The sequence below is a fragment of the Helianthus annuus genome, chromosome 11 (assembly GCF_002127325.2).
Source record: "Helianthus annuus cultivar XRQ/B chromosome 11, HanXRQr2.0-SUNRISE, whole genome shotgun sequence".
NCBI lineage: Eukaryota > Viridiplantae > Streptophyta > Magnoliopsida > Asterales > Asteraceae > Helianthus > Helianthus annuus.
Window position 1 is genome coordinate 78,257,175 of NC_035443.2, and position 23,657 is coordinate 78,280,831.

Here is a 23,657-nt window from a genome sequence, read left to right on the forward strand (position 1 = left end):
AATTTGGGTTATTAGTAAGTTCATTTTGCGTCGTTATTTTCTGGCCAAATTTATGATTTGCTACTTGGGGCTTAAAAATTTGGTTCGTTTAGCAATTGATCTTTGAGTAGGGTCTGTTCTATGATTTGCTACATAGAACTTTGAAAAAGTGAAATCAACTTAAAATTTTGAGATAGTTGGTATTAGGCCAAAAAAAAAAAAAAACACATATAGTTATTAGAAATAGTTGGTGAACCCCTGTACTGTTAAAATCAGTTGGTTAAACTGTGTATCGTTGTCATTTGTGACAGTTGGTTTAAATTGTTATAGAAAACCCGTGTACTATTCTTGGTAAATAACGGTTGGTTTGTTACACGTTGTGACCGGAAACATGTATTATTATTATTGTAGATAACAACTGGTCTTATTACATGCATACTGTTAAAGTCAATTGGTTTTGATTCGCACTAAGAACAAAATCCTGTGTACTGTTGTTATCGAAACAGATTGTTTTGGAAAACCCATGTACTATTAGACCTGCTATGTTATACGGAACCGACTGTTGGGTCATTAAGGAAGTACAAGCACGCAAGATGGAGGTGGCAGAGATGAGAATCTATGTTGCACTGGGACGGGTACGGGAACGGGGTACGGGGACGGGTACGGGAACGGGAAACGGCAAAACTAAAAAATTTAAGAAGCGGGGACGGGACGGGTACGGGAAAAAAAACATATAAAAAGATAAATATATATTAAAGATAATGTAACACAAAACCCCAAAATAGTTATATATTGATGTAAAGTGTAAACTCCAAAAACACTACATCAATCATATGTAATTATTATTATTATTATTATTATTTATGTTACTTTATATATTAAAAAATGTGACTAAATATTGTTAAATACACTTAAAATGTTATACTCAATAAATAATAATAAAATCTTTCTTTTTTTTTTTTTTTTTTTGCTGGCAACAAAAAGCAATAAATTAAAAGATAGAAGGGAGCAAAATTAGACACAAAAGTAATGTAAAATACTTTAAAAAAAAGTAATGTAAAACTATGTAAAATTAAATAAGTAAAAAAATGAATAAATGGTTAAATCAGTAGTGGTGGAGCAGGTTGGACTTTCGAGGCTAAAGCTTCAATTTCCTAGAAATAAAAAAGGTGTATAAAAGAATAACATATTATTTTATGGTTTAAAGAAACCAATGAATCATCTTCTTCATCATATCTCAAGTTGCAGAGCCCTTCACCGGCCGGAAAAAGAAAGAAGTTTCAGGCCTTCAGCTATTCCTGTTCTAAGTTTTAACCAGCTGTAAATCCGTCCCCTAAACCCGGAAATGTTTTTATAGAAGTCCCCAATAACCGGGTACGTTTGATTATGGCCATCAAAAAATAAAAGGAAACTTGCTGGAAACGTATCCACGCCGTCCCCATAAGCCGTCCCCTGCTGCATCGCGTATCCTAGCCGTCCCCAGCATGTCGGAAACGTTTCCACGGCGTCCCCGTGCCGTTTCCGTCCCCTTACAGTCCCCGGGACGGGAGACGGCACCTACTAGCCGTTTCCGTGCTTCCGAGATGAGAATGCTAAGATGGATGTGTGGGCACACAAGGTTAGACCGGATAAGAAATAATGTTTTTAGGGAGAGGTTAGAAGTAGCCAGTATATCAGATAAGATAAAGGAGGGAATATTGAGATGGTTTGGGCATGTGAAGAGGAGGCAGTCGATAGAGCCAGTTAGAGTAGTTGAAACTCTTGAGGTGGAGGGGAGGAGGAGTAGAGGCAGACCCAAAATCACTTGGGATGAGCGGATTAGGCAGGATTTGCAAAAATTGCACCTCTGTAAGAACATGGTCCATGATAGGAGCTCGTGGAGACGTAGGATTAAGGTTAAAGATTTCTAGGAGAGGGTTCAATTGTGTTTTTAGGGGTAATGTATAGTCGTAGATATGTATCTATTTGTATAGGCTGTTTGTGTTGTTATATTTGTCTTGTTTACCATGCACTCTTTCACCACTCATGTTATATTGGTAGCTTCATACACACACACACACACATACACCTCATGTTTTATTTTTTTTCTTTCTTTCCTTGGTGTTTTGGAGCTGGAAGCAGCCTCTCTATCCCTAGGGATAGTGGTAAGGTGTGCCTACATCCCACCCTCCCCAGACCCTACCAATAGCTCTGCTATTTGTAGGATTTTACTGGGTATGATTGATTGATTGAAGAAAAAAAACATTTGTTTCTTTGTGTGCTTTTTTGAAAGAAGAAGGAGAATATTAATGAATCTTCTGATGTTTGACTTGCAAAAGTCAAAGTAAAATATATTGTGTTTTGTAATCTTTGACACAAGAAAAAGGAACACAAAATTATTTTGTGTTTGTGCAATAATCGTCAGAAACAAGTATAGAGATTTTGAAGCCAGGAAGGGTATTTGAAGCCACGAAGTTGGGGACTCACTTTTCCATCAGAATTGAGAGTTAAAATGGATTCTCACAAATTTCAGATTTCATCTTTCTAATATCTTTAGAATTTACAATGGCCGTAATAGATTCCATTCTAAATTTATGGTTAACGATCCCTAGTAGAATTATTTATGTTGTTGGAATTGCTGTTTTGGTTTGAAATAAACCATGTATGAATCATCACGGCAAATAGGAATGCTGAAATTATATCCGTAAGACCATGTGTAGTGGAAGGGGAAAATAATGCCCCCAAGTGTGGGCATTTTACGTCACGTGGCGGTCCAGTCAGCAAAGGGGCATTATTGGGCGTTTTAGAAAAATGGGTGTAGTGGGGATGGGGCATTATTGGGCATTATTGGGGCATTAAATAAAAAAAAAGAAAAAAAAAAGAAAAAATCTTATTGGATAGGACAAGGGAGATGAAATGTGATTGGACAAGGCAAAGGGTGTTAGGGCGTGGTTTATAAAACGCCAAACGGGCTTTTTTTGATTTTTGGTATAAAAAAACGCCCTATGTAATGGTACATGGGCGTTTTCAAGCGTTTTTTTTGAATTTTTTTTAAAAAAAACGCCCCACTACACAGGGTCTAAGGGTGAGAGGGGCACTCCTCCTTTAGGTGAGTGACCTTTCTTACTCACGGCCAATCAGCACGCGCCATGTCAACTCCCCTCTTAACTCCTCTCACACCCTCAATTTGATGGCGGCACTCCTCTCTTAGGGGACTTGATTTTTTATTTTTTTAATTAAGAAAATATTTTTATAAAAAGTAAAACATAATTTCACAAAATAAAAAACTACATTTCATTTAATAAAATAAAAATTACATCGCAATACTACATAAAAATTTAAGAAATTGCACGGACACCCATATTTGTTAGCGATATCGCGCTTTCGGGCGAGGATGAACGACAACATTTCTGGCGGAGCATCGTCGTGCGGCTTGAGAAATGTTTTCATATCTTGATCGTACGCGTAGTTTCTCATCGTCTCGCGTTGTTCCGTTATGAGCTCGCGAGCCTCCGACTCTCTTTTCTTCCTCAATTCAATCGCCTCCAATTCAATCGCGTGCTTCGCTTCTTTCATGGCGGTGTACTCTTTGAATTGTGCCGCCAACTCGGCCGAGCCCTCGGACGATGTCGTTTGACGCTTGTCTCGCCGTTGTGTTCTTTGTGGCGAGGGGTCTTCGTTCATATCGGGCATGGAAGGGTCCACGTCAACGGGCTTTCTTTTTTGTGCCGAACCTTTCCCTTCCTCACCCAACAATGGGACTTGGGCCCATTTGTCGTGTTTTTTAACGACTTCCCCTGCCTCGACATGTTGAAAACCGCTCGGATATCTATCTTGAAAATCCTTTAAAGCGATTTTCATCACGTTGAGATCGCTACACCCGCTTTCTCTTGTGCGATCCTACATATTATAAAATAACAAGTGTTAAAAAATATACAACGTTAAAAATATAATTTTTACAACGTTAAAAATATAATTTAAAAAATATACAACGTTAAAAAATATAATTTTTACCGCTTGTTGATATAGGCCGTTGAAAAAGTTTATTTTCGTCATCATCGGGTTCCATTTAGACCGTACTTGATGCACGGTCCGGTTACTTCCGCCAACGGTGGCGTTATAATGATCTAAAATCCTACGCCAAAAACCATCGCGGGTTTGTTGATTGCCCTTCTTTTTGTTGGTAGAGCAATGTACCCACGCCTTCGCCAACGCCTCTTCTTGGTATTTTGTCCAAGTTTGGCGCTCCATTTTTGCACCGCTCGAACCACCACGAGACGGTTGCGAGCCGCGTCCCTTATTGTTAGAGCTGACGGACTTTTTCTTGGCTTCGCGGGGTTGGTTCTCCATTGCTCGGTTTGGCTTTGTGTTGTATTTGAAAGATTTTTAGAGTAAGATTGAGAATGGGTGTGGTAAAAAATTAGATTTAAGTTGGTTATTTATATTGGTTAAAATTGAATTTTTTTTATTCAATCCGACCGTTGCCAACGTTTAAAAAATTGAATTTTTGTGCGGTGAATACCCCCGCTCCCACTCCCGATTACCTTCCCCGAATTGATGGCGACGGTGTTCCCGCTCAAGGACTTCAATCACCGCATGCCTCCCCGCTAAATGCCCCGTTCACCCTAAAGATGGTTGTTTTGAAGTTTAAATCCACTTTGAGGATCAGTTTTGGATGAAATAATTTTAATAAATGGAAGATGGTTAAAATGATTTTTGTTCAATAAAATTTTAAACGTATCAATTTTGACTTCCTATCATTTTATGTATACAGTTGTTATTTATTTTGAACTATAACAGTTATCAATGAGTTAGTAAGTTGTACATGGATTGCATAGATGTTAAAACCTTTATGTATATGTTATACGGTGGAAATTCTTTAGCATGTACACTATAAAAGATTAAAGGTTTCTTTTTCGAACATAAAGCTTGGTTAGGTGAAAAGCCCGGAATTGAGCTACCTTAGAGTTTTGAATTGCAGTGTTGTTATGTCTTACTCGACCTAAAAGAAAGAACTTAGGTAGAAAAGTCTATAGATTCTATATCTTTAAATTAATGATTAGGAGTCTTTAAACACTATCAAGAATCAAGAGATATCGTTCAAAATTCTCATAATAGAGTTCTTGATCCTATTGAAAATATAGTTGATGATTCTAATAAAGCATTTGTTGGTACTTAGTATTGATAGTATCTGTTGAAACAATGATTATCGCAAGGATAATCAATGGGGTTGTTCCGTTCAGTGGGTTCAACCTCTTCTTCTACTCGTATTGACGGCTCGAAATCTGCAAAACAGTAAACACCGTTAGTCTCGTTAAGAGGGGGGAAGGGGGTTTTCCCTCTTAACCAGGCTCCGACGTGAGAATAAGTACTGTTTCGAGAGGAAATAAACAGTGTGTGTATAGAGTGAGTAAGGAGAGTAAAGATCCTGAACCTGAATGATGAAGGGTCCTATTTATAGCCGGAGGGTGAAGAAGGAAGGAGCAGCTGTGCCAGCTGTGAGCGCGTGCCAGCTGTCCGACCAAGGGGAATATCCTCTTGGTCTGCTCTGTCATGGCAGGTGTAGTGGTACACGTGGCGTTCTTGCATTCGCCTGCGCTGGATACCTCGTACCGGTACCATCAGTGCTGCTCCCTGAATTGTCGCAGGCCTATGTGGCATTCTGCTAGTGGTGACACGTGTTGTCCTTTATGTCGGATAGAGCATCTTTGGTGCCAACTGTGAATCATCCAGAAGTTTCTAGAAGCTTCTGGAGTGTTTCGTTGACGTGGATGCCTTGTGTGCGTAAAAGTGGTGTGGTCCCTGCCATGTAGACAGGGAATTGGGACCATACCTCTTCAAGTCCCCCCAGTCCAGTGTGACTTCTAGTTGAGTTGATCGTCTAGGAGGGATTCTGGACTTATGAGAGTTGTGGGTTTTGTGCATCGCGTAGAGTTTGGTACATGTAAAATGAACCAAAATGGGCGCGTTGCGTGTAGATGTTGTCTTTTTTGAAAGAAGTGAGCCAAATGGACGCATCATCGCGCATGGGTTTTGGCCCTTGGAAAAAAGTGAGCCAAATGGACGCATGGCGCATGGGTTTTGGCCCTTTGAAAAGAGTGAGCCAAATGGACGCATGGCGCATGGGTTTTGGCCCTTTGAAAAAAGTGAGCCAAATGGACGCATGGCGCATGGGTTTTGGCCCTTTGAAAAAAAAATGAGCCAAATGGACGCATGGCGCATGGGTTTTGGCTCTTTGAAAAAAGTGAGCCAAATGGACGCATGGCGCATGGGTTTTGGCCCTTTGAAAAAAGTGAGCCAAATGGACGCATGGCGCATGGGTTTTGGCCATTTGAAAAAAGTGAGCCAAATGGACGCATGGCGCATGGGTTTTGGCCTTTGATGTTTCCTTCTGGTGGAAGTTTGGTGGTTATGGGGAAGTGTTTGGTGTGACCATCTGACATCCCTGTCTTATCGGAGGTGAACAGTTGCTTTTGCAGTGACTTTCTGTCACGTAAGCCGATCTTGTCGCCCATGCTTCCCGAAAAAAGAGACGACGTCTTCTCTCTCTTCTGACGTGGCAGTCATCTATTGGGTGCTTTTTCTGTGCCCTGCCGTTCCACTACCCATCGCATTAAATGCGATGGGTATAAATAAGGGGCGGTTACCCTTTCTCTTTTGCATTTTCAAATCTCAAGTGTGATTTTCTTTCTTATCTTCTCCCCTTGTTCGCCATTTCTCTATATTTTCTTGAGTTTAGGTTTTCTTACTTCTTTGCACTCACTATGTCTGAGAGGAATCCTTCCCAGAAGAAGAGAAAACATAGAGGTAGAGCCCCTCCTAGTCCGGATCAGGCTGTTATTAACTGGAAGGAGGATGAGTTTCAGAACCTGGTGAGGGGGATGAACTTCCGTCCTGAGTGGGGGGCTCAGTATCCTCCTCCTAGATCTACTGCTTTGGATGCTCCTACGGGCTATATCACCTTATATGTAGCGTTTTTCCGGGAGGGTAGTTTCCGGTTACCGATAACGAAGTTTACTGCTGCTGTGTTAAGGGGTTATGGACTTCATATTTCTCAAATAAATGCAATTGGGCTTCCACGCATTACCCATTTTGAGTATGTTTGTAGGGCTTATCGTCTTAAGCCTACTTTCGAAATGTTCAACGTTTTTTACAGCGTTACATACACCAGTGGTTTTTATTCTTTTCAAGCGAGAACGGGTGTTGCTCCGGTGTGCTCTGTGCCGTTAAAGAGCCTTCATGACTGGAAACAGAAGTTCTTTTACATCCGTCGTGGTGTAATTCCAATAGAGATGCCGTACAGGCATGTGAGTCAAGGGATTCCGAAGGTGGATGTTATGCAAGACTATGCTGCTCAGGACTGGTATAAAAGGATAACTTCTAAGGCGACTGCCATTTCTTAGCTGGATGAGATGGCTTTAGTTGGGGCCGGGATGAGTTTGTTGTGGGTGCCCAAACATCCACTGGGTCAACCTGTGTATAGCCATCAGGGTAAATGTATGTTTCTTCCTTGAGTTTATTTTTGATTTATTTTCCTTTAGGTTTAGTATATTTTGATGTGTTCCCTCATCTTGTTGCTCCTTTGTAGTTGGTTACAGCTTGCTAAACGTCTTGGATCCGAAGACAGCTGGTACCATGGTTGAGGCTATCCAAGCGGATGGGAACCCGACGTGGTTAGACCAGATCCGGGGTCGTTTTTTGCATCCGTCAGATGAGAGCTTGAATAGATATGTCACCGAAGTTCTAGGTGAAGATGTTTTGAATGACCCTCTCATTGCGGGTCGCGAAGAAGTCATTGTTCTTTCAAGTGAAAGTTCTGGTCAAAACTTTGAAGGTCTAACCTCTCGTTGCGCGCGTGCAGGTACCGCGCAGGGTGATGTTACTGAACCTGTGCACGAGGTTGTTGGTGACGACGATGATGTAGAGGTGCCGGTTGATCCTTCTGCTCAGTTGGAGTCGAGGAAAAAGGCGAGAAACGATAGGTCTGGGAGGGGAGAGAGGAAACCTGAGAGTAAAGGTGCTGGTTCTTCTCGTAAGCGACCCTCTACTCATCCTTGCCTAGGTTATGTGGTAGTTTCTGATACGTTGTCTGGCTTAGGGGTTGGTGAAAAGAGTCAACAGTCGGATCCTGATGACAGCGCTACCTTATCTGAGCACATGAAGAAAAAAGCTCTCGATGATCACAAACGTCGACTTGATGAGCAGGCTGCTGCTGTTTTTGCTGCCAAGAAGGCGAAGCTTCAAAAGGAGGCCCCCCCAGCGCCCTCGGAGTCTGAGATTGATTTGGGCGTGTTTAGTGGGGGTCGTGGGAACCTTTTGGAGGAGATATTTGCTGCTTCTGCTCCTCCGACTGGTAAGTAGCTTCTAGTTGTGCATTGTAGTGTTTTTCCTTCTTGGTTTTTTTTTTGTTTTCTTGGAGTTGTTCTTGATTCATGTTTTATGATAGCAGTCAAGATTGGTAAGAAACCTCGGGCGGTAGATATTTCTCAGATTACTCCACCTACTTCTCCTCCGTCGAGGACAGTTGGTTTGACCCCTCCTCGTGGTGGTGTTGAGGTGAACGTGGAAGGTGGTGAAGGGTTTGCCGAAGGTATGTTTGAAGTAGGTGATGCTGCTGGAGGTGATGGCGGAGGTGATGGTGGAGGTGACAGGGGAAAAGGTGTTGAAGTGCAGATGGAGTCTAGTGAGACCACCCCACAACAAACCATCTATACTAAACGTCCTCCTGGTGGAGGTGGAGCTACTTCCGGCGTTGTCCGGAGTCCCCACTTTGAGCGTAATCCTGATGATTCCTGGGGTAACCCAGCCTGCGACGATTTGCCCCACGCCCCCCGTTGGAGCCTTGCTCAGGGCTCTCGGATGGATGATGTTAAGAATTGTCATGAGTTTTTCTCATTGTCTCTTCCGCCTGCTGAGAGGATGTTTCAGAAGAATCGTAACCGCTTTGCCCTTATGGACGATCATGTTAGTGCTGGGGTTCATTTCTTTGCCACCTCGCAAGAAATTCTTCGCGAGTGGCGGTCGATGGGAGAGGAGACTCTTGCGTCTGAGGAGGCGAAGAAGTCGTTTGCTGAAGAGAGGGAAAAGTTTAAAGCTGAGAAGAAGGGTTTGCAGTGGAGGGTTGCTGAAGCCGAGCGGAAGCTTGAAGAGCAGAAACAGTTAAATGAGCAAAAACAGAAAGATTGGGAGTCTGCGTGTGCGCGTACGAATTTGGAGATGCAGTCGCAGCGTGATGCCATCGTGCGGTTATCTGGTGAGAAGACGGCCCTTGCTGAAGAGGCGCAGCAGGCACGTGTTGCTGCTGAGAAAAAGGAGAAGGAGTATGTTGCTCGGATTGGCAAGCTGGAGCTTCTTGCTCAGGAGAAAGCTACTGAGTGTGAGACTGCTCAGGGCTTGCTTGCTGAGAAGACGGCTGAGTGCCAAGCTTCCGAGCTTCTTGCTGAGGAGGCCTCAGCTGACAGCAGGTGGTTGCTTTCACGTGGTGTGCCTTTGGTAATGTTCTTTGTTTGCCTTATTTTCTCTTTTCTTTTTGCTTTTGCCTTTTTATTTTTATTTCCTCTACTCATCATATTCGAGCTTCCTTTTTGTGCAGCTGGCTGATCGCATCCTTCATTCTCCTGAGCTTGCCACTTATATGTTTGAGTTGGGTAGGGCAGCTTACAATAGTGGCCGAAAGTTTGGTTATGCTGAAGGTAAAGCAGCGGTCATAAACAAAGAGAAGGATTATCATTTTGAGCTGTACAAGGAAGATTGTGAAGGTGCTTTTACTGCCAAACGGGGAGAATTTGCCACGCTTGAGTTTGCTGTTGTTCGGGCTGCTGAGAAGTTGGCTCGTAAAGTGGATGGGGTAGCGTTGTTAAAGAAAGCGTTAGGAGAGGATGGTGATGCGGCCGGGGGTGCTGGCCCCAGCCAGACTTGAAAGGTGGACTTCGGCCTGTGCGCCATGTATGGCCGTGAAAGGGCCTGTAATGTCGGTTGTTTAAAACAATTTAAATTTTGTTTACCTGTGGGCGTATGTGCCTGGGATTCCTGTGAATATTTTATCGCTTTTTTCTATGGTTATGCGAATTTTGTTATCGTCATAATATGTGCATGTTTAATTACTTTGATCAGGTGTCACGAATGAATGATGGCGCTGACAGGTGATGTTGTGTTTACTACAACGTTTTTATTCTGTCGTTTAAGTATGTGCGCTTGTATGTGACATACGAAGTGATCGAGTTGCAGGTTATTGTGTGAGCTCAGCTGTAATCAGCCTTGGGAGCATTACAATGTTTAGTTACCTTGCTATCGATATTTTCGTGTTTATGTGGGCACGAAGTTATGTTTTGGCGTTTTGTAGGCTTTGGTTGTGTTTCTGACCCGGCTGTTCACTTGGTTGTGACGAGCCTTGGAGGTCTACAACGTTTCCTATGGTCGAGCCATTGATGTTTTCGTGTACGCCCAAAGTAATAAATGCAGTTGTGACAAGAAATTTGCATGAAATAAAAGTAGCCAAACACTTCTTGTATTAGAGTAAATGTGTTGGCTGTACGCCCTTTACGATTACATGGTTGTGTTACATGTAGCACTTTCGGAGTTGCTGGGCATTCCAGGTTCGTGGAACCTCTTTGTCGTTGATGGTGCGTAGTTTGTAGGCTCCCTTGCCGAGTACTTTGTCAATGACGTATGGGCCTTCCCATTTGGGAGCCAGTTTTCCTGGTTTCTCCGCGTTGGACGCTTCATTGTCTCTTAGGACATAATCTCCTCGGTTGAATGTGCAGATTCGGACTCTGGAGTTGTAATACTTTTCGAGCTTTGATTTGTATTTGGCTTCATTGATTGCTGCCATCTCTCTTCGTTCTTCTAGGAGATCCAGGTCGATCCTCCTTTCTTCTTCGTTGTTGATTAGGTTCATGGAGAGCATTCTCGGAGAGGGTAGCCCGATTTCTGCTGGGATCACAGCTTCGGACCCATAGACCAAGCTGAAGGGTGTTTCACCGTTGCTTGTTTTTGGCATTGTTCTATGGGCCCATAGTATGCTGGGTAGTTCATCGACCCAACCTCGTCGTTTTTCACCGAGCCTTGCCTTTATGCCATCGACGATGCTCTTGTTGACTGCTTCGACTTGACCGTTCCCTTGCGGGTGAGCAACCGAAGAGAAGGTATGTTCGATGTTCAGTTCTTTGAACCATCGTTCGAGATCATCTGCTGCAAAGTTTGTTCCATTGTCGGTGATGATTCCGAGGGGTAAGCCGAACCGGCATATGATTTGCTCCCATATGAATCGTTTAACGACTGCCGATGTGGTTGATGCGAGGGCTTTTGCTTCTACCCACTTGGTGAAGTAATCAACCGCGACTATTATAAACTTGACTGCCCCCGGAGCTTCTGGGAAAGGGCCTACCATGTCTATGCCCCATTGTTGAAAAGGCCATGCGGTTGTTACTGGCACCAGTTCGTTCTTGGGGCGCATGGTCTTTGGCGCGTGCCTCTGGCAGCCACTGCATTTTCTCAATTCTTTCGCGGCATCAAGATGCATCCCGGGCCAGTAGTATCCGGCATTTATTACTTTTGCCACTACCATTCGCGGCCTGGAATGGATACCACAAATGCCTTGATGTACTTCCCGGATCAGATAATTCGCGTCGTCGGCGTCAACACATCTTAGCAGCGGGCCGAGATATGACTTCCGATACAGTATCCCGTCTACCATCTGATAATGTTCTGATTTGTATTGGATCTTTCGCGCCTCAGCTTTGTTTTCTGGAAGTATCCCGGACTGTAAGTACATGATTATGGGTGTCATCCAGGACGTGGTTCCTGTTTGGATGACGCTTACTTCTCTGAGTGGAACAGATGGGTTGCTCAAAACTTCTATGGGCACATCCTTTGCTAGGTGCTGGAAACTTGTCGACGCAAGCTTGCTTAAAGCATCTGCCGGCTTGTTTTCGCTGCGGTTTATGTGATGCACCTTGTAGGAATAGAAGGTTTGTAGCAACGTCTTCGCTTGGTTGAGATAGAGTGCCATTATGTCGCCCTTGGCTTCATACTGGCCGTTGATTTGGCCTGCTACTAACATGGAGTCCACGTGTGCTTCGATGTGTCGGACCCCCATTTTGATTGCCAAACGCAAGCCGGCCAGGAAGGCTTCGTACTCCGCTTCATTGTTTGTGCTCTTGAAGTCTAGGCGTATGGCGTATGTGAACTCATGTTTGTCAGGGCTTACTAGCCTTAGCCCTACGCCTGCCCCATCTTCGTTAGAAGCACCATCTGTGTACAGTAGCCATGGCTCTTCTTTTTGTTTTTTCTCAGCTTTCTCCATCGCCTTACATTCTCTGTCTTTGTCATCTGGGACTTCTGTCATAAAATCTGCCAAGACTTGGCCCTTGATCGATGGACGTGGTCTGAAAACCACGTTGTGTCCCCCTAGCTCTATTGCCCATTTGGCCAACCTTCCCGATATTTCGGGCCTTGCTAGGATATTTCCGATATTGTAGTTTGTTAGCACGTGGATGACGTGATTAGCGAAATATCTGCGCAACCTTCTTGACGCGTGGACCAGTGCAAGGACAAGCTTTTCCATGATTGCGTATCTGGTTTCAGGGTCGGTCAAGGTTCGAGACACGTAATATACAGGCGTTTGGACACCTTGACGATCAACGAGCAGTACGGCCCCGACTGCCCTATCGGAAGCTGAGAGGTAAAGTACCAAAGGTTCTCCTTTGTTTGGTGCGGTTAGAGTTGGTAGCTTGATGAGACAGTCTTTCATCTCGCGGAATGCTCTTTCTGCTTCCGGAGTCCATTGGAACTGGCTTTTCTTCATGCAGTTGCGCAAGGTCTTGATGAATGGGAAGGATTTTGCAGCATGGTTAGCTAGGAAACGATTGAGTGCTGCTAATCGTCCTGCCAGCTTCTGCATGTCTTTGATGTTTGACGGTGAAGGCATTCTTTCTATGGCTTGGACCTTCTCTGGATTTACCTTGAAGCCGTCTTTTGTGACTATAAAGCCCAAGAACTTCCCTTCTTCCATTCCGAACGAGCACTTTGCTGGGTTCAGTTTGATACTTACGCTGCGCAGCGTGTTGAAGGTCTTTTGGATATTTGCCAGCATCGCGCTCTCTTCCTTGCTCATGATTACCAGATCATCCATGTACACTTCTATGTACTTACCAATGGCGTCACTAAATGTTTCGTTCATCAGTCTTTGGTATGTTGCGCCTGCATTCTTTAAGCCGAACGGCATCTTTGTGTAACAATACAGACCCGTTGGTGTGCGGAATGCGGTTTTATCCTCGTCTTGAACGGCCATTTGAACCTGGTGGTACCCCTTGTAGCAATCCAGAAAACATTTCCACCGAAATGTTGCCAAAGAATCTATTTTCTCGTCTATGTCTGGTAAAGCGTAGCAGTCGCGGGGACATGCTTTGTTCAGATCCTTGTAGTCAACACACATTCTCCAACTACCGTTCGGTTTCTTTACCATTACTGGGCTTGCTACCCATGTTTGGTACCGGACTTCCCTGATGATCCCTGCGTTTAGCAATTCCAACACTTGTTCTTTCATGGCATCGTGTTTGATGTCGCCAAGGTGTCGTTTGGCATGTACCACTGGTTTTGCATCTTCGGAGACGTTTAGATGGTGTTCTGCTATATGCCGTGGAACACCCACCATATCAGCCGATGTCCAGGCGAACACGTCCATGTTTTCATGCAGTAATTTCTTGAGCGCCGCGCGCGTCAGGTCGGACATGGCGGGCCCCAGAGTGACCGTTTGTTCTGGGTATGCGCTGTTCAATACCCATTTTTCTGCCTCTATGCGTGGTGCTGGCTTGCTTGCTTTGGATGGTCTGATTTCGTCTGTTGCTAAAACTTCCTTACTGGCATATATCAGCGCAATGCCTGTTTCGGTGGGGAAACCAACAGCGGAATGTGGTGCGGAGCAGATCATACTGAAATCTCCTTGGGATTCTCTTCCCAGGAGGATGTCATGTCTTGAGTGTGCCGGCAATACCATGAATGTGACTTCTTCAGTTCTTGAATTTCTCCCGTCTGAAAGCAACACCGGAAATGATATTTGTCCCAGGGGAAAGACGGCCTCGTTGCAGAAACCAGTTAGTGGGTAGTCGACTGGCTCTAGGCGCGCCTTGTCCTCTTGATCAAATTGACTGAAGCACTGTTCATATATAATATCCGCGGTGCTCCCGGGATCAATGAAGATGTAATCTGTCTGTTAGTGGCCAACCACACCCGGAATGATTATTGGTCGCTTTTCTCTTGGACCCCCTCTAACAACTGGAAAAATAACTTGCCTTTCGCGCCATGAATCATCTTGCGCGCGCTTGTTGTAGTTTTTCCTTGGTCTTCGTGGACCTCCTTGCACCATGTGGGTTTGTAGCTTTCTGAGCTTTTTGTTGTCTGGTCCTTCATCTCTTCTTTGTATTTGGCGGTAGTCGCGCTTTCCGCCTTTGACCAAATGAGTGAGCTTTCCATCTCGCAGGGCTCTCTCGATTTCTTGCTTTAGACTGAAACAGTCGTCGGTTAAGTGGCCCGTATCTTTGTGGAATTCACAGAAGAGATTTGGGTCTTGGCCTCTCTTGTTGCGCATTTGCAAGGGTGGTTTGAACTGATGGTTCTCTGTGGCCAAGACTTCAGAAGGTGTTTTGGTCAGTGGAGTCCACTGCTTTTCTCTATTTTCGCGCTTCACTTCCTTTCGATGGGCTATCTGGTTGATCGTATGTCGTGCATCATCCCGTGGGGGGCTTCTATCTCTGTGCCCAGAAGCCTTCCAGGGTTGATTTCTGCCCCCTCTGTTGTTTCGATCGTTTTGGTTGTACGCGCGCTGACGGTGATCGTCACCGGTCAGTTGCCTGTCTGTCTGCGCAATAGTCTTGGCTGCTTCGATGAAGGTTTCCCAGTCTTTGGGTCCTCCATCTCGCCCTTTGATTCTTTTAACCAGATCGTCGCACTTGACCGCTCGCATGAAGTGCGTGCGCATCATCTTTTCTGGTATGTCTCCGATCTCCAAACATTCTTTGTTGTACCTTGTAATGAAATCTTCTACGCTTTCATAGTCTTTTCTCCATATGTTCAAACAATCACCCGGATCTCTGGCTTGTCTTCGCTGCTGAGAGAAGTGTGCTAGGAACTTCTCTCGGAAATCGACCCATGATTTGATTTTGCCAGCCGGTAAGTTGTCAAACCAAATGCGCGCCGCGCCGACGAATGTTTGAGCAAACAGGTGGCACCATGTTGGTAAGTTCCATCCGCCTGTTGCTCCTGCACCTTTAAACACCTGGAGATGATCGTCTGGGTCCGTCAACCCGTTGTATTTACCCACGTTGTGTGGTAATTTCGTTTTGTCAATGGCCGCGCACGCGATTTCTCGAATGAATTTTGAATTTTCAGCCATGTCCTCAGGACGATAGCTCAAGGTGTAATCATGCTCTGCTTTGGGGTTATACCCTGCGCGCTTGGTTAGTTTGTATGCTTCGTGCTCCGGAGGAAGTCTGCTAAACACTGTGGATTCCTCCTTGTAAGTTGGGTCATCTTCCTCCTCTTCCCATTCCGTATTCATGTTGCGCGCGCCCAAACGGGTTTGGATCGGCCTTCGTTGTAGATTGGAGTTTTGAACGAAGTTGCTCTCTGTCTCAGCATAAGTATCGCGTGTGTCGTGTACGCTAGGTCTTCTTATATTTTGCACTGGTCCTCTTTCTGGACGTAAGTTCCACGCATTTGTCTGCTGAGCCGTGTGTGTACTCAGAGACCTTGGTTGTGGAGTTACGAATGCTGATTTATTAGCCTGTGCTTGGAGCAAGGCTTGTTGTGCGCTGAGCTCCGTATAAACGAGGTTCATGGACGCCATTTGTTCGGCATACCAGGAAGCCAGAGTGTTTCCCTCGGGTAGCCCTAAAAGTGCAGAGTAGTTGAGTTGTGCTTGTTCCGATGGAGCAGAAGGGCCTGCTCTATGGCTTAGGGTCTGCATTGGCGGAGGTGTTTGGTGTAATATCCCCGTTGGAGATTGGAGAGCAGCTCCGTTTGTGGTTTGAGTGATGATTCTTGCTGGTGTTTGGAAAGTGGGTCCAGTTGTGGTTTGGCTAACAGCCCTGGATGCACTTCCAAAGATGGGTGGAAAATCGTTGTTCAGCTGACCCTCTTGGATGGTCTCGTTCCTTTGACCCCTTTGGACGTTTGCCGTGTCCGAAACGAGTTCAAAGGAAGAAACTTCTCCGTCGACTGGGTGTGAATGATTTTGGTCTGCCATTTTCACGAGAGTTTTTTTGGAAAAGAAAAGAGGTGAGAGTGGTTTTGCAAAAAAGCGGATGGCGCCAATGTTGAAACAATGATTATCGCAAGGATAATCAATGGGGTTGTTTCGTCCAGTGGGTTCAACCTCTTCTTCTACTCGTATTGATGGCTCGAAATCTGCAAAACAGTAAACACCGTTAGTCTCGTTAAGAGGGGGGAAGGGGGTTTTCCCTCTTAACCAGGCTCCGGCGTGAGAATAAGTACTGTTTCGAGAGGAAATAAACAGTGTGTGTATAGAGTGAGTAAGGAGAGTAAAGATCCTGAACCTGAATGATGAAGGGTCCTATTTATAGCCGGAGGGTGAAGAAGGAAGGAGCAGCTGTGCCAGCTGTGAGCGCGTGCCAGCTGTCCGACCAAGGGGAATATCCTCTTGGTCTGCTCTGTCATGGTAGGTGTAGTGGTACACGTGGCGTTCTTGCATTCGCCTGCGCTGGATACCTCGTACCGGTACCATCAGTGCTGCTCCCTGAATTGTCGCAGGCCTATGTGGCATTCTGCTAGTGGTGACACGTGTTGTCCTTTATGTCGGATAGAGCATCTTTGGTGCCAACTGTGAATCATCCAGAAGTTTCTAGAAGCTTCTGGAGTGTTTCGTTGACGTGGATGCCTTGTGTGCGTAAAAGTGGTGTGGTCCCTGCCATGTAGGCAGGGAAAGTGGGGGGACTTGAAGAGGTATGGTCCCAATTCCCTGCCTACATGGTAGGGACCACACCACTTTTACGCACACAAGGCATCCACGTCAACGAAACACTCCAGAAGCTTCTAGAAACTTCTGGATGATTCACAGTTGGCACCAAAGATGCTCTATCCGACATAAAGGACAACACGTGTCACCACTAGCAGAATGCCACATAGGCCTGCGACAATTCAGGGAGCAGCACTGATGGTACCAGTACGAGGTATCCAGCGCAGGCGAATGTAAGAACGCCACGTGTACCACTACACCTGCCATGACAGAGCAGACCAAGAGGATATTCCCCTTGGTCGGACAGCTGGCACGCGCTCACAGCTGGCACAGCTGTTCCTTCCTTCTTCACCCTCCGGCTATAAATAGGACCCTTCATCATTCAGGTTCAGGATCTTTACTCTCCTTACTCACTCTATACACACACTTTTATTTCCTCTCGAAACAGTACTTATTCTCACGTCGGAGCCTGGTTAAGAGGGAAAACCCCCTTCCCCCTCTTAACGAGACTAACGGTGTTTACTGTTTTGCAGATTTCGAGCCATCAATACGAGTAGAAGAAGAGGTTGAACCCACTGGACGAAACAACCCCATTGATTATCCTTGCGATAATCATTGTTTCAACAGTATCTCTATTCCATTTGAACCTAGGAAAATCTAAGCCTTTTGGTTTGATTCTGACTTTCATCTGTATCTAATTGAAGGGACCAGGAGTTAGGTTGGAAGACGTGTGTCGGTGTGAGTATATTTTTTAGTTATTTTTAGCTCTTTTTACTCGCCGATTTCAAGTTTTAAATTTATAAAACACGATATTCCACTATCACTATACACAGGGCAAGTATACCCATCGCGGACGTAGTATAGCGATGGCATGATACCGAGGTCGTCCAAGGACACAAGAGCTTTTAGTACTGGCTTATCGTCAACGTCTAATCGAACCAACTTTTGAGAAAAGATTTTTAAACTAATAAAAAGATAAAAATAGAAAATAAAAATAAAATAAAAATGATAGACAAGAAAGAATCACTTGGATCCAACTTATCTTTCATGTACCCTTTTGATGATTTCCGCACTTTGGCATTTTAAGAGATTATCTTAGTTATAGTAGTAGGCCTCTCTTCCAAGGCGATGTTACCCTCAACCAAGTGGTTTGAGTCAGCAAGGATACAATCCTAAGAGGTTGGATTATTGAAAGATAATTAAGTAAGTTATTAATGCAAAATGTGGTGGATCCCCCTTCCGAGGCGGTGATCACCCTCAACCCGTTGGTCTGAGTCAGTAGAGATACAGTTCTCGCGGGGTTGGTTTAATGTTTTAATAAAAGTTTAAGAATAAGAGATTCAAGGTTTTTGCACCTCTCCCGTGGTGGGTAATGCCCGTTCCGACTCGTGAGGTGTTACTGGGCTTGAACTAGGTTCTCGCAAGATCTATACACTGAACAAGACATAGAATTGCCCAAACCACCCTTCTAGCCCCCTTCCAAGCAATTAATATGCTTTATATAGACCATAAAGACATGAATATGTTGAATCAATGAACATACGAAGAATGATTGAGTAAATTCGCCTTCAATATAAAAAACTATTTTTTAACGTCATTAATACATACCCAATTAAAAAGGAGCCAATACATACCCAATTAAAAAGGAGCCAAAGATTGGAAATCATAAAAGAAATACATAAAAGAAAAGTCTTCACCAAGTGATGTAAGAATTTAGCCAAGCATGGCCTTTGTTTGACAAAGATTCTTATGATCAATCTTGGATCCTGAGACTACACACACACACACTCTATGTCACACCTCAACCGATGGCGGAAACATCGGGGAGTGGCACTGAGCGAAACAGATTGTCCAGAAGTTTCCGTAACAACTATATTACCAATTATTTAAAGCATCACCTTCCATACCATGACATAAAAAGTAATATAATTATTATAGACAAAATCTAGTCAAATTGTTCTGTTCCGACAACTCAGATTTCAAATACAGACAATTCGTTTATTCGTTTCTAGACCTTTCCTAGCCTCGATTTCACAGCAAGCCAAGCATATAAACATCTTAAGCACCTGCCACATACGTTAAAGTATGTCACACCCCCAAAATCCACACGCGGAGTACCACCGCCCGGAGGCGTGACTGACCAGGATCAAGCCACCAATCATATTGAACATAACAAGTAATAAGTAAAATTCAACCACACAATATGAAAGGTGTTTCAAAACAAAAACATAGTTAAGTGTTTAGTGGAAGCATAATTGTAAGACCCAATGTAAGTATTAAGTACGAAATAAAGTAATGTTTTTAGCATGGCACACACTGCCATGTCCCACAACGACCGCGCCTCCCTGTGCAAGCTCCATGAGTACCTAACGACCTGCAAGGCATGTAACAATGAGTCAACAACAAAGTTGAGCGAGTTCACAGTTGGTTGTTTAGTTATAGTATTCGTTTCGTAAATTGTATGCTCGTTTTGTAAACCATGTATCGTATTAATTCGTATCGCGGTCTCCCTGACATGTGTGCGAAGATTTGTGGGGGCTTCCCATGTGTTACTAGACCGTGTGTATCGACTGCTACGAAAATGTAAGAGGTGCCCTAAGTCAATGTCTATCGGCATTGACCCTTTGCCCATAGTCTATTAGTACATGCCCGTTCGAACGACACGGTGTGAGGTTTGTTAAACCTAATAGCGCTATTAACTAATGACCCGCTCGCCATAGGCCTCGGCGATTAAGTCGATATAAGGAAGGACTTCAATGATAGAGATTTGGTCCAGTGTGTAATCTTGGCATCCTACCCACGGAGGATGGTCGTAATTACCGTATAGTTCATTTACCCATTCCCAACCCTTGGGAATCCCATGCATTGGAAATAGTGTGAACTCACCTTGGTTTGCTCGGTATGCTAAAGTATGTGCTCACAAATAATCAGTCAAGTCCTAAAGTACGCAGATGTACATGATCAGTTTATATTCACGAAGTTCACGTATAAGTATAATCACGGTGGATATTGAGTCAGTGATCACCAAGTAGCAAAAAGCACGTATTCAAACTCATACAAGTCATGCTTAACATTTAACAGCAGTTAACTAACCCAACTAACCCAGTTAACCCTTAACAGAAAGAAACTAAGTTACTGTACGGTTTACCCACTTGACGAAACACCCTTGTTTCGTCGTGATTCCCCTTCAACGAAACACCCTTTGTTTCATCATGATATCCTCGGCGAAACACATCTGTTTCGCCGTGTTTACCCATGACGAAACACACCCGTTTCGTCATACCAGTTTCGTCGCGACTGGCGATTCGCCAATTCAGTTACGTCATTAACAGTTACACAGAAACCCTAATCATTGCTAACAGCCGTTTTACTCTATTATCGATTCAAACGGTTAACATGTAACGCCAAGATCATCGATCATCATATAGAAATCATATAACAATATAATCAGTCACGCGAACAAGTCTATGTTCTACACTCGTGCAACATTGGAAAAACATGATTAATAGCATCTAACCGAATCTAAACAGTGGCCTAAACGTCGGAAATATTCATTAACAACAACACGCACAGAAGTATGGATCTAATCATAAAACACCAATGAATCCCTTCATACGGTTTCAAATTAATAAGTATTCGCTCAAGAACGTCAAACCCTAATACATGTTTTTCGATTCTAGCAAACATAATCAAATCACCTAGCAAGCAATCCCATGAATCATCTATACACATAGCATGACGAGTGACCCAGTTTATTGTCAAGACTAACCGTTTGGAAAAGAAGGAACGTCACGATCTTCGAGAAGAGTAGTAGCAGCCGTCGGTTGGTAGAGGAGAAAGCTCTAGGGTTTTCTAATTGTCAAAAGTGTAACGAATGAACCAGAATAGTTGATAAATATCTGCGTAATAGACTGAGCCTTTACCGGGCCTCGGCGCGTTGGGCCGTCGAAACACACTTGTTTCGTCGAGATGTGTGTGACGAAACACACTTGTTTCATCGAGGTAACTTATGGCGAAACACCCCTGTTTCGTCGGAGTGGTTGATGGCGAAACACTTTGTTTCGTCGGGTAGTTCTAATCTTAAACAGTTTACAAGTACACAAGTTCATGTTCAGGAAATCAAGCAAATCAAACAGTTTACTCATATTAACACATAACATATCAAACAACCATCTCGAATTATAATCCAGTGTATAGTTACAAGGCAACCAATCAAACAACTAAACAGTTAATGCGTGCAATTAATGTGGAGATAGAATCTTGGAAACTCGAGTTGTCACATTATCCCCAACTTGAAAGAAATTTCTTCCCGAAATTTAGCATGCGGTTACTGAGGAAGCTAGTTGTGTTGTGTAGTTTACTGGTTTTCCTGGGGTGTCACATCATCCCCCCGTTGATTTGGAATTTCGTCCCGAAATTCTGTTGTAGCTTCAGCCTCAGTAGTAGTTGCGTTGTTTCCGAACAACCGGGGATACTTGAGTTTCATTTAGTCTTCTCATTCCCAGGTGAACTCTGGGCCACGACGGGAGTTCCAACGAACTCGAACAAGAGGTATTCTGGTGTGCTTGAGGACCTTAACATCTTGGTCTGTAATTTCAACTGGTTCCTCGACGAATCGCAACTGCTCGTCGATAGTGAGCTCCTTCAAAGGAACTATGAGGGTCTCATCTGACAGACACTTCTTCAGATTTGACACGTGAAAAACGTTGTGAACTCCCCCGAGTTCTGCTGGTAGGTTCAGTTTGTAGGCCACTTTGCCTATTTTCTCAGTGATTTCAAACGGTCTGACATACCGTGGATTGAGCTTGCCTCGTTTACCAAAACGAACTACACCCTTCCAGGGTGATACTTTGAGTAGCACTCGATCCCCAACCTGGAACTCGAGTGGTTTCCTGCGCTTATCAGCGTAGCTTTTCTGACGGTCACGAGCTGCCGCCATTCGTTGTCGTATCTGGAAAATTCTTTCCGTTGCATCTACCACAAGTTCTGGACCCGTGATCTGACTATCCCCCACCTCTGCCCAACATAGAGGTGATCGGCATTTACGCCCGTACAATGCCTCAAATGGAGCGGCTTGAATGCTGGTGTGGTAACTGTTGTTGTACGAGAACTCCACTAACGGGAGATGATTTTCCCAGCCGTTGCCGAAATCGATAACACATGCCCGAAGCATGTCTTTTAGAGTCTGGATAGTGCACTCAGACTGCCCATCCGTCTGAGGGTGATAAGCTGTGATCATGTCTTATCGTGAGCCAAAAGTTTTATGCATTGCTTGCCACAGTTCAGAAGTAAAACGTGCATCACGATCGGAAATAATAGAGGTTGGCAACCCTTGCCTTGAAACCACCTCCTTTAAGTAAATGTCTGCTAAGGTATAGAACTTGTCTGTTTCCTTGATAGCCAAGAAGTGTGCAGACTTAGTGAGTCGATCCACGATCACCCAAATAGTATCATTCCCACGCTGAGATCTAGGCAGGCCAGTAACAAAATCCATGGAAATTTCCTCCCATTTCCATTGTGGTATCTTTGGTTGCTGGAGTAGGCCCGATGGTTTCTAGTATTCTATCTTGACTCTCGCACAGGTCAAACACTTGTTGATGTAAGTTGCTATGTGGGCTTTCATACTAGGCCACCAATACGTAGTTCTGATATCGTGGTACATCTTATCCGAACCAGGATGTACCGAATAGCGAGATTTTTGTGCTTCATCCATTACAAGTTCTCGTAGATTACCATAGAGTGGGACCCAGATGCGTCCTTTTACCTAGTAGGCTCCGTCTTCCTTTTTTTCTAACCGCTGCCTTGAACCGCATAGGGCTTCAGCCCTGACGTTTTCTGGTTTCAATGCTTCTACCTGAGCATCTCGTATATGTGCAGGAAGACTAGACTGGATGGTAAGTTGTAATGCTCGTACGCGTCTAGGTGCTGTATCTTTTCGACTGAGGGCGTCGGCCACAACATTGGCTTTGCCCGGATGGTACTTGATGGCACATTCGTAATAGTTCAGTAGTTCGACCCATCGACATTGTCGCATGTTCAATTCCTTTTGCTTGAAGATATGCTCGAGACTCTTGTGATCGGTGTAGATGGTGCACTTGGTACCGTACATGTTATCTCTCCATATCTTAAGCGCGAAAACAACAGCTCCCAGCTCTAAATCGTGTGTAGTATAGTTCCTTTCGTGGATCTTAAGTTGGCGCGAAGCGTAAGCGATGACTTTATCCCGTTGCATCAATACACAACCAAGACCCTGTATTGATGCGTCACAATAAACCACGAAATCGTCCGTGCCTTCAGGCAATGAGAGAATAGGTGCGCTACAAAGCCTATCCTTTAAGTGCTGAAAAGCTGTTTCCTGTGTATTACCCCAACGGTAGGTAACACCCTTCTGTGTCAGTAGTGTAAGCGACTGTGCAACCTTTGAGAAGTCTTTGATAAGCCTTCTGTAGTAACCTGCCAAACCCAAAAATTGGCGAATTTCCGTTGGTGTGCGAGGTGCAGGCCAGTTCTTAATCGAGTCTACCTTGGATGGATCAACATGAATCCCATCCTTGTTTACCACGTGGCCTAGAAAGTGGACTTCACGAAGCCAGAAGTCGCATTTCGAAAACTTGGCATATAACTGTTCTGTTCGAAGGAGTTCCAAAATAAGTCGTAAATGTTGCTCGTGCTCTTCCTGACTCTTAGAATAGATCAGGATGTCGTCGATGAATACAATAACAAACTT

General features: G+C 44.3%; 1 protein-coding gene across 1 annotated transcript; it reads left to right on the forward strand.

The window, feature by feature from the left end:
* The first annotated feature begins 1,463 nt into the window (after positions 1–1,463).
* LOC110888106 lies at positions 1,464–1,889 on the forward strand. The gene has a single exon (XM_022135645.1). It carries the CDS (start codon positions 1,464–1,466, stop codon positions 1,887–1,889), a length of 426 nt encoding a protein of 141 aa, XP_021991337.1.
* Positions 1,890–23,657: the final 21,768 nt, after the last annotated feature.

Excerpts from the sequence above, each read along its gene's own strand:
- LOC110888106 (XM_022135645.1), top strand. The coding sequence starts at position 1,464 with ATGTCGGAAACGTTTCCACGGCGTCCCCGTGCCGTTTCCGTCCCCTTA.